We start from the raw sequence: 10,901 nt of genomic DNA on the forward strand, positions 1-10,901 counted from the left end.
GTGAGAGAGAAGATTGCAATTACGATTTGTATACTCAATAGTTTGATCGCTTTATTTGGAATAGCTCTTATTGGCATGGCAGTATACATGAAGATAAACATTGAATCTAGAATGATGCTGCTGGATGGATATGACACCGATGTTCTGCCATATTTTCTACTTGCAGTTGGAATCAAAGTGGTTATTTTACATATTGTAACCTTTAAGATTGTATACGATTGTTCGACTTCTGAGATGAGTGGGCGATGTGTGAACTTTCTCTTTCTTGCGGTTATACTGTCATTTATTTTAGTCTGGTTCCTACTGGCGGGGGGTCTGATGTGTTTCACTCATCGTTCTGTTATCGAGGAGTCCTTGCAGAATGGTCTGGGCTACGTGATGAAACGGTACAAAACGGATATGTTCGTGAAGGTGACCTTGGATAAACTACAGCAGGAATATCACTGTTGTGGCAGCAATGGCTACAGTGATTGGTTTGACGTCAACTGGGTCAATGAAGAATTCCTGAACACCAAACACCCAGACATTATACGGTATGACGACTCGCTTTATGTGCACTGTACATTACACGTAAAGTTAAATGTAGTAATTATTTCATGCAGAAATACGTCCGTCGTTGGATATATCTACGATTTATGTGCAGTAGTAGGTTAATTTCAGCAGCGATACGTTAAAGAGTGGGGTGGGTTTGGGTGAGAGCGGAGCAGACCGTACGATGAAGGCAAATCCCAATTAAAAGTAAGAGCGCGTTTGTCCCAATGTTAACAACTTACGTCGTCTGCTACATTAGCTCTGTATTTATTAATTGTATCTATAATTTCATTTATATCAATCAATTACATAATCAGTCATGATATTTTTTTATTCATTTTTTCTATTTTCTACTAGGAGCTATATTTCTCTGCGCACTAAATGAAGTGTACAGTAAGTAGGGATGAAGTTCAAAGATGGCGCTTAGAAAATGTCGTATGGAAAATAGAAAGTTGAATAACAACTAAACCATAGAGTTATCATGGAAATGTGTTGTTTTTATGCGTGCAACTTGTTGCAGTTTGAGGGTATGGAGAATTCATTTCTACTTATATTTTTGTTTTTAAACTATGGAGAAAGTATTTTAAAAACCGGAAGATGGCGACCGTCTGTCGATGTTGACAGGTATTTGTTTTTTAATGGTAGATATGAGAGAGAAAAAATACTCTTTCACATGTAACGGTAGATTGATAGAGAATTCCTCCCTCTGTGATCATAATTGGGGTAAAACCAGAGGCTTATCTTTGAAAGATAAGACTCTTTCATATGTACCGGAGATGGATAGAGAATTCCTCCCGAGGGGATCATAAATTGGGGTAAAACGGTTAATCCGAGGCTCTGCCGAGTGTTTTACCCCAATTTATAGGTATAGGTAACGAGGTAGGGGCAAAGGCACATTTGATTTCGTAGAAGAAATATATATAGAGAATAATACATGCCTTTTTCCATATCACACCCAGTATCAACCCAAGACTGCAATATCAGCCCAAGGGCCGAAGGCCCGAGGGCTGATATTGGTCGAGGTTTGATACTGGGTGTGATATGGGAAAAAAGGCATGTTTTATTCTGTTTATTACATACTTACTAATAAAAGCTACTATCTTATGATCTATTTTTCTTTTGAAATATTGAAAAACGAAAAATTTCCACAACGGGTTTTGCGGGCTGATACGTGTTTTAAGGTGTGATACGGCGGGGGCTGATACGGCTTTTGGGGTGTGATACGGCGATGGCTGATATGGGTAAGAGCAATTGTGTCGTATCGCATATACAAATACGTATCTATTAGTAAGTATGTAATAAAATAACATAATGTAACACTTGTTTGTATATGATGATATAATATATACATGTAATTAGAGTAAGAAAATTTTGAACAATGGAAACGAAGTCGCTTCGCATAAGTTACAATTATAAAATGTAATTATTTTTCGAACGTTTTAGAACCCAAAGTTATATACATATTATATAATATAAATTAACACACGCATCGGTTGATTAAAATTGTTCCTTAATTGAGTAGAAAGATTGTTGTTAATATTTGAGTGAATATAAAGAAAGAACAAAGTGCAAAATACGTCTTTAGTCACTTCAAGTAATTAATTAAAATGTATTTTGTTCAATAATCAAACATCGTAAAGATACATACAAATATCAATGAAATAAAGTGAGGATATAAATATCAATGTAATAAAGTGATGATACAAATACCAATGCAATAAAGCGAGGATGCAAATATCAATGTAATAAAGTGATGATAAAAATATCAATGCAATAAAGTGATGATACAAATATCAAGGTAATAAAGTGGGGATATAAATATCAATGTAATAAAGTAAGGATGCAAATATCAATGCAATAAAGTGATGATACAAATATCAAGGTAATAAAGTGGGGATATAAATCTCAATGTAATAAAGTGAGGATACAAATATTAATGCAATAAAGTGATGATACAAATATCAATGCAATAAAGTGAGGTTGCAAATATCAATGCAATAAAGTGAGGATTCAAATATCAATGAAATAAAGTGAGGATACAAATATCAATGTAATAAAGTGATGATACAAATATCCATGCAATAAAGTGAGGATGCAAATATCAATGTAATAAAGTGAGGATATAAATATCAATGTAATAAAGTGATGATACAAATATCAATGTAATAAAGTGATGATACAAATATCAATGTAACAAAGTGAGGATGCAAATATCAATGCAATAAAGTGAGGATACAAAAGTGCAGATGAAAATATCAATGTAATAAAGTGGGGTTATAAATATTAATGTAATAAAGTGAGGATGCAAATATCAATGCAATAAAGTGAGGATGCAAAAGTGATAATACAAATATTAATGTAATAAAGTGGGGATACAAATATCAATGTAATAAAGTGAGGATACAAATATCAATGCAATAAAGTGAGAATACAAAAATGATGATGAAAAAATCAATGTAATAATTTGAGGATACAAATATCGATGTAATAAAGTGAGGATGCAAATATCAATGTAATAAAGTGGGGTTATAAATATCAATGTAATAAAGTGAGGATGCAAATATCAATGCAATAAAGTGAGGATACAAATATCCATGCAATAAAGTGAGGATGCAAATATCAATGCAATAAAGTGATGATACAAATATCAATGTAATAAAGTGACGATACAAATATCAATGTAATGAAGTGATGATACAAATACCAATGCAATAAAGTGAGGATGCAAATATCAATGCAATAAAGTGAGGATTCAAATATCAATGTTATAAAGTGATGATACAAATATCCATGCAATAAAGTGATGATACAAATACCAATGCAATCAAGTGAAGATGCAAATATCAATGTAATAAAGTGAGGATTCAAATATCAATGTTATAAAGTGATGATACAAATACCAATGTAATAAAGTGGGGATGCAAATATCAATGTAATAAAGTGATGATACAAATACCAATGCAATAAAGTGAGGATGCAAATATCAATGTAATAAAGTGAGGATATAAATATCAATGTAATAAAGTGATGATACAAATATCATTGTAATAAAGTGAGGATACAAATATCAATCCAATAAAGTGAGGATACAAAAGTGAAGATGAAAATATCAATGTAATAGTTTGAGGATACAAATATCAATGTAATAAAGTGATGATACAAATACCGATGTAATAAAGTGGGGATAAAAATATCAATGTAATAAAGTGATGATACAAATACCAATTCAATAAAATGAGGATGCAAATATCAATGTAATATAGTGATGATACAAATACCAATGCAATGAAGTCAGGATGCAAATATCAATGTAATAAAGTGTTCTACAAATACCAATGCAATAAAGTCAGGATGCAAATATCAATGTAATAAAGTGATGATACAAATACCGATGTAATAAAGTGGGGATAAAAATATCAATGTAATAAAGTGATGATGCAAATATCAATGCAATAAAGTGAGGATACAAATATCAATGCAATAAAGTGAGGATGCAAATATCAATGCACTAAAGTGATGATACAAATATCATTGCAATAAAGTGAGGATGCAAATATCAATGCAATAAAGTGAGGATACAAAAGTGATGATACATATATCAATGTAAGAAAGTGAGAATAAAAATATCAATGCAATTAAGTGAGGATACAAATATTAATGCAATAAAGTTAGGATACAAATATTAATGTAATAAAGTGAGGATACAAAAGTGAGGATACAAAATGTACAAATATCAATGTAATAAAGTGAGGATACAAAAGTGATGATACAAATATCAATGCAATAAATTGAGGTTACAAATATTCTCTGTTTACGTTATTTTCTGTAGGAAGCTGAAGGGGGGTTTATTCTACTCGGACGATGTTCCCTACAGTTGTTGCGACGTAACATCACCCCGTCCATGTGTCCATCATGCTGTCAAGGACAAATCGATGCACGTGCACTACGGAAGTGTAACTCTGTACCAATCCGGCTGTTCCAACGTCCTGATGGATTTCTTTGAAAACAGAATCCTTGTACCAACAGGATGGTCAGTCATCTCGGCTTTCCTTTTACAGGTTCTTTACCTTGCTTTCTTCGAATAGAATTTACATTAATGTTAATTAAAGGGTTAAATTAGCATTTTACGGAGGTAAATTATTAGAAATTTTACTTTTTCAAAATAAAAACCAGGGGCCCCGGTAACTCTTGACCTTTTCACTGCCACTCTTACATTTCATCATTTTTACTTACAAGTAATCATACAAATCATCAAAATAGAGCCACCCTTGAAGCTGAAAACTAAATTACTTGGCAAGGGAAGTCATTCCGTCTTCTATGTTGGTTCGTTTTCGATTACAACGTGGAACATTGTACTATCGACATCTGACCTATCTACATGTGTTTACGTTTGAAGTTCGTGACGTTGGTGTTGATGCGATACCTGCAGACTTCCATGGCGGATGCACGTGACATGGAGGATCCCGAGGGGGAAGGGGCCGGGTACTGCTGTCCAGGCTGTCCGTGTGACTGCTGCTCTCCCGGGGATCCCATGAAATATGACAAACGTAAAAAATAATTCATACTCTTAAAACGTTCTATACTTTAATAAGCTTACACATGTACTTAAATATGATGAATATTAGTAGTTATATACCCAGGTATATTAACTGGCATTTGATTATTATTTTACTCAGTCTCGTTTTTTAAAGCTTAAAAATTATCCATATGATAAACACAACACTGTTCGATACATATTTCATTATCACTGCTCACTCCGGGGATCCTAGGATATTCTCTTTGTCAATTATATACCGAGTTCGGTGAGTATGAGAGTACATCATGTTGATATAATGATCTTAGAATTAGTTAACTGTGTAACTATCGGTTATCTACACAGACGTACATTTAACATACAGTGAATATCATTTCTTGTTGTAACGATCTGTTTCGTGGTAAATTCTTCTCTTACTGACCGAGAACACACTTGTTACATGTTTAATTGCTCACTATCATGACGTCAGCATCTTAACCAATCATTCTCTGTTACAAACTAAATAGGGAAGAGGCGTTCCAGCTATGACGTAGAAAATGGAATGGGTGGAACTGCCCCGGAGTTTGACTTTGAGGATAGTAGCGGTAGGGACAATTCGACGTTTTTTGAAGCTTAAAAATTATCCATATGATAAACACAACACTGTTTTATACATATTTCATTATCACTGATCACTCCGGTGATCCTAGGATATTCTCTTTGTCAATTATATACCGAGTTCGGTGAGTATGAGAGTACATCATGTTGATATAATGATCTTAGAATTAGTTAACTGTGTAACTATCGGTTATCTATACAGACGTACATTTAACATACAGTGAATATCATTTCATGTTGTATCGATCTGTTTCGTGGTAAATTCTTCTCTTACTGACCGAGAACACACTTGTTACATGTTTAATTGCTCACTATCATGACGTCAGCATCTTAACCAATCATTCTCTGTTACAAACTAAATAGGGAAGAGGCGTTCCAACTATGACGTAGAAGATGGAATGGGTGGAACTGCCCCGGAGTTTGACTTTGAGGATAGTAGCGGTAGGGACAATTCGACGGACAAGAACAAAGAAGACAAGAGGAACAGAAGAAAGGACAAAAAGGACAAAAAAGAAAAGGACAAAAAGGACAAAAAAGGAAATGACAAAAAGGACAAAAAGGATAAAAAGGACAAAACTAGAAAGGACAAATCCAATGAACGTAAGGATAAATCCAAGGAACGTAAGGATAAATCCAAGGAACGTAAGGATAAAAAATCTAAAACTGTGAGTAAAAAATCACCTACTAAAGGGAAAGGTTCGCCCAAATCGAAAATGTCTCCCGGGAAGAAAACTTCGCCAAAAGCTAAGAAATCGCCAAAGAGGTCTCCCAAAAGATCTCCCAAACGGTCTCCTAAAAGATCTCCAAAAAGGTCTCCCAAAAGATCTCCCAAAAGGTCTCCCAAAAGATCTCCCAAGAGGTCTCCCAAAAGATCACTTAAGAAACCAAAGTCACCAAGGAGAATGAAAGCGCGCAGAAGGTAGACGGACATGTCAACGCATATTAACTTCGGATTGAATTGCCCCTCGCCTTCAAATGTCCTTAAATTGTGTCGGATAACCTTCCAGAGCAAACATTTATACTGTGTGATTACTTATGTAGAATAGACTTAGTATGACATGATGTAACTGTTTTGCTTGGCCTGTTGTTTACACAATAATGTCAGTACACTATGTACATTTGTACACTTAGTTGTAACAAGTTTTCTGGTCACGTTTCCCGATTAAATTTAGTCTCCGGTTAACACAAACAACTTATTTTAAACCTTTAAACTGTATCAAACAATTTCTGGCAACAATACAAATGATATGATTCGTGCTATTCTCGCAAACCATGTTCATAAAACAATAAAACAATCGTATTTGTTTTATATCGTAAGAAACTATAAATTCAACTTATTGTTCAAGAATTAAGAAAATCGATGCTTTAAGACCATTATTAGTCGAATAAAGAGAGTTATGTATTATGTGATGTTGTGTGTACGCTACATGTATTTCTAACAGGCTTAAAGTGTATCATCAGGGCACAGGTGAGGGTTGTAGGTTATTTGTTGTCATTTGCTTTCCCCAAAATACAGAAGAAGTTACATGTAGGTTATCAACTACTAAGCACACTGTAAGTTATAACCTCTGATGAAACTGTTTAATATGTTATTCTTGTTTTTGTCTACAAGTGCTAATTCCAATACAGAATTTGGTGCAAAAAGCACATCCTTGTATATTACACCCAAATATTGAAATAATACACGTGGGACACAATGACCACACTGATTCCATTCTCTATATTTCCATGAAGTGAGCCCGCTATACAGTTCATACCAGGAACGTATAAATAGTTAAGGCATGGCATATTGTCAGTACTGATATTTCAGCGAAAGATGTCACACTTTATAGACATTGTGAACGTACGAAGAGAGGAAACTTAGCGGAATGCTATCTTCTATGTTTTCAACATATTCTGTTTTGATATAATTATAATTATAAACTCTCGTAAACCACTTGTTACTGCGTGATTCTGTAGTGGTCATTCAGTTACCCTCCCTTGGGCTGGGACCACATTTGAATTTCCCAGGGGTCGGCCCAGCGGTCCGCCCAGGGGTTCGGTCCTAGACGTGACAGGTGATCGATACTCACTAAATGTACAATCCGATTAACAATAGATTATACCGATCAGACCTATACTAAGACGGACATCAAATCAAAACTTAATTCATAATCCTGTTTGTAAATCCGGTCTCTAAACCTAACAGACCGGATCTATTTTATGATGTACATACATTATACATGTAATTATACATTATATATACATGTACAATGGGCCGTACCGTAACAGCAATGTCATGTTTGCTTTTATCAATGTGTTACAAAACTTTTACTGAACAATGAACAAAACATTGCTGTAGTCATAGCAACTCGGACAAAGACACTCGTACATTGTCATAAGAATTCTATGAATTCTACAAAATGGTGTCAAATTACCACAGTTTGAGATTACGTATGTAAATCCTTCCGAGTAACTTGTGTACACACCGGAATGTATAATGTCAAACATTGCGGACACAATAATCACTGTTAAAGTTTGACCACCAACTCGATGGATTGGAGAAATGGAGTCACCTGATTTCTTCATCAATTTAGAGTCTAAGGGAAGTTTTACAGAGAAGTGTTTAATTGATGATCAACCGGATCGCACTAAAAAGAAAAAGAGGAAAACCCCGAATTTAAAGAAATCGTCCTCAAAAGTTGGGGTTGTGGGATACATAGGGGCTAAGGGAGGAGAGGTGTCACCCCATAAGTCTGTGGACGACGAGGATGACGCGCACAAAACACCTCTACGTTACTGCAAGTTTATAGCCAATTACCCGTGGTGTGCATTCTGTAAGTACCATATCTATATTCCATTTCCTTAAGTCATCATATTGTATTTAATAAGTTTATCATACTGACAGGGGTATGTCACGTCACTCAACTACGCGTAGTTCCACTCCCTCTCGAGAAACTTATTTTAACTCTGAAGAATACGCGTAAAACTGTGAACAATTCTTGCGAGACTGAACACAGTTGTTGACCCCAGTTATTGTTTTGGTAAGAAATAACAGCACAATTTGTAAACCAAATTGGATAATCAATGACATATAAATATTATACACATATTTCAGGCTTGTCTGAATATTTTCCCCACTGTGTTTTGACCAACCAAAAGTGCAATTTCCCGAATCCAAACCGATTGACTTGATGGAAAACAATACAAGAGTAGTCCGGCATATCTCATAAGAACGGGAGATATATATAATCAGCTAAAACACCAAAATCATGTACGTTATTGGACGTGTTTCACACAAAATCAAATCGATTGCAAGGGTTGTTAAAGGTTTGATTACAGCATGTGATATTTAATGCCGAGGCATGTTTTTCGGATTATACTTATCCTTTAAAATCAACGGATATCAAATGCGGTATTCTGCCTGTAGTTAAACTTCGTACAATAAAACGTTCATTGTTTAGGGATTAAACCTACATGAATTCTTGTGTGCACGTAATGACTAGCAAAATACAGTAATTTTGAATATCATACAGAATAAACAAAGGGTTATACATGTAACTCTGAATATTGTGAGGCTCAAGACCGGATATGAGTATGTGACGTTCGGTCATTCCTCAGACAAACTGACATGACGCAATAATAACAAAGGGTAATAATTATGTACAAAGAGGACAATAGACCCCTGGGACGCTTTCGTTTATCGCGATTTAAACGGTTGAACCGATTGGACCAGAACTGTTCGTTTATGAAATAATGTCGGACCAGGTAATCTGATGGGGTTTTTCAGGCGAGCTTTGCCAAAGCCTTGCAAGGCCTGCATAAACTTTTGCATGTCTGCCAGGTTTTTTACCAAAAAAAGGGTTACATTCAAAAACAACGAACCGGTTTTTCCGCGTATACGATACTCGGCTAATCCCAGAGGCGATCGTTCACTGTAAACCAGACATACAGCCTGATAAACCTACCGTGCCCTCACACAGCTCTAACGTAGGGACTAAGACAATCTTGTACCCCTATCTTCTACTACGTTAATTAGCCATAGTAACAATAATAAAACAAATGTTTGGTTTCCTATCTTCTACGACGTAAATTATCTACAAGATGATAAACAAGTTACGTTAAAACGTGATTTGTTGGTACTTTATAAATGGTTTTGAGAATAACAAGTACTCCTTACATTTGTGTTACTGTTTATACGTGCGGAGTCGAAATTCACATTCGAATCCTACCACGAATACACATTCTTTATATAAGATGGACATATTTACATCTTTTTAAAGTTATTTATTATTTTTACAATATTTGGAACAGTTATAAATAGTACCATAAGCCACCAGTTGAAACGTATTTGGTATAATAACGCTTTTTATTATGTGTATAGAACAGTCCGTTTGTTGCGCTTCTCTTCCTCCTTTCCTCCCTGCCCAAACATTTAATTTACATGAACCAATCCTTCTTCATGTCCATGCAAACCATAGATATTTTCATTTAAACAAGACATTTCTTATAGACAGACGCGAATGTCATCTCTATTGACAAAAAAATCTATCTGCATTTCTACTGTAATTTGAGTGACTATTTTGCAATTTTAGGTCAAAATCGTCCACAATTGATAAAGGAATAGGTCACGATTAGACTTTCTAAATATGGCAAGCGCTTTTACCACTACAGAAGTACAACTGTACCCTTAATTTTAGGATTAACGCCCGCTCAATTTCACATTAAAGAAATAACTATTTATTTCATTTTGATCCAACACTCCTGTCAGAAACAGAAACATAACAACACAGTAATATAACAACACAGATAGGTAACAACTCAGGTAGGTAACAACACTGGTAGGTAACAACACTGGTAGGTAACAACACAGATACAAATGTCAGTAACAACACAGGTAGGTAACAACACTGGTAGGTAACAACACAGATAGGTAACAACACTGGTACGTAACAACACAGATACAAATGTAGGTAACAACTCAGATAGGTAACAACACTGGTAGGCAATATAACAACACAGATAGGTAACGACTCAGGTAGGTAACAACACTGGTAGGTAACAACACTGGTAGGTAACAACACTGGTAGGTAACAACACAGGTAGGTAACAACACAGATACAAATGTCAGTAACAACACAGGTAGGTACCAACTCAGGTAGGTAACAACACAGATACAAATGTCAGTAACAACACAGGTAGGTAACAACACTGGTAGGTAACAACACAGATAGGTAACAACACTGGTAGGTAACAACAC

The 10,901-nt window shown here is 35.0% G+C and overlaps 2 protein-coding genes across 5 annotated transcripts in view; both read left to right on the plus strand.

Moving 5' to 3' along the window:
• Positions 1-7,067, plus strand: part of LOC110466526 (photoreceptor outer segment membrane glycoprotein 2-like) — a 25,345-nt gene extending 18,278 nt beyond the window's left edge. For 2 of the 4 annotated variants that reach the window (XM_021523076.1, XM_021523075.1), the window contains exons 2-6: positions 13-533; positions 4,361-4,589; positions 4,928-5,078; positions 5,572-5,649; positions 6,026-7,067. In XM_021523076.1, the coding sequence (XP_021378751.1) occupies positions 13-533; positions 4,361-4,589; positions 4,928-5,078; positions 5,572-5,649; positions 6,026-6,585 (1,539 nt within the window). In that variant the 3' untranslated portion in view covers positions 6,586-7,067. The remainder of the gene's footprint in view (positions 1-12; positions 534-4,360; positions 4,590-4,927; positions 5,079-5,571; positions 5,650-6,025) is intronic. The other 2 variants (XM_021523077.1, XM_021523074.1) reach the window with 1 other exon arrangement.
• A 1,103-nt stretch (positions 7,068-8,170) lies between these two features.
• The window catches only part of LOC110466530 (protein dispatched homolog 1-like), a 21,461-nt gene continuing 18,730 nt past the window's right edge, over positions 8,171-10,901 (plus strand). The window contains exon 1 of the mRNA XM_021523083.1: positions 8,171-8,478. Within this exon, the coding sequence (XP_021378758.1) occupies positions 8,208-8,478 (271 nt within the window). The 5' untranslated portion in view covers positions 8,171-8,207. The remainder of the gene's footprint in view (positions 8,479-10,901) is intronic.

This window comes from Mizuhopecten yessoensis, unplaced genomic scaffold (assembly GCF_002113885.1).
Source record: "Mizuhopecten yessoensis strain PY_sf001 unplaced genomic scaffold, ASM211388v2 scaffold11135, whole genome shotgun sequence".
In the NCBI taxonomy this organism is placed as follows: Eukaryota; Metazoa; Mollusca; class Bivalvia; order Pectinida; family Pectinidae; genus Mizuhopecten; species Mizuhopecten yessoensis.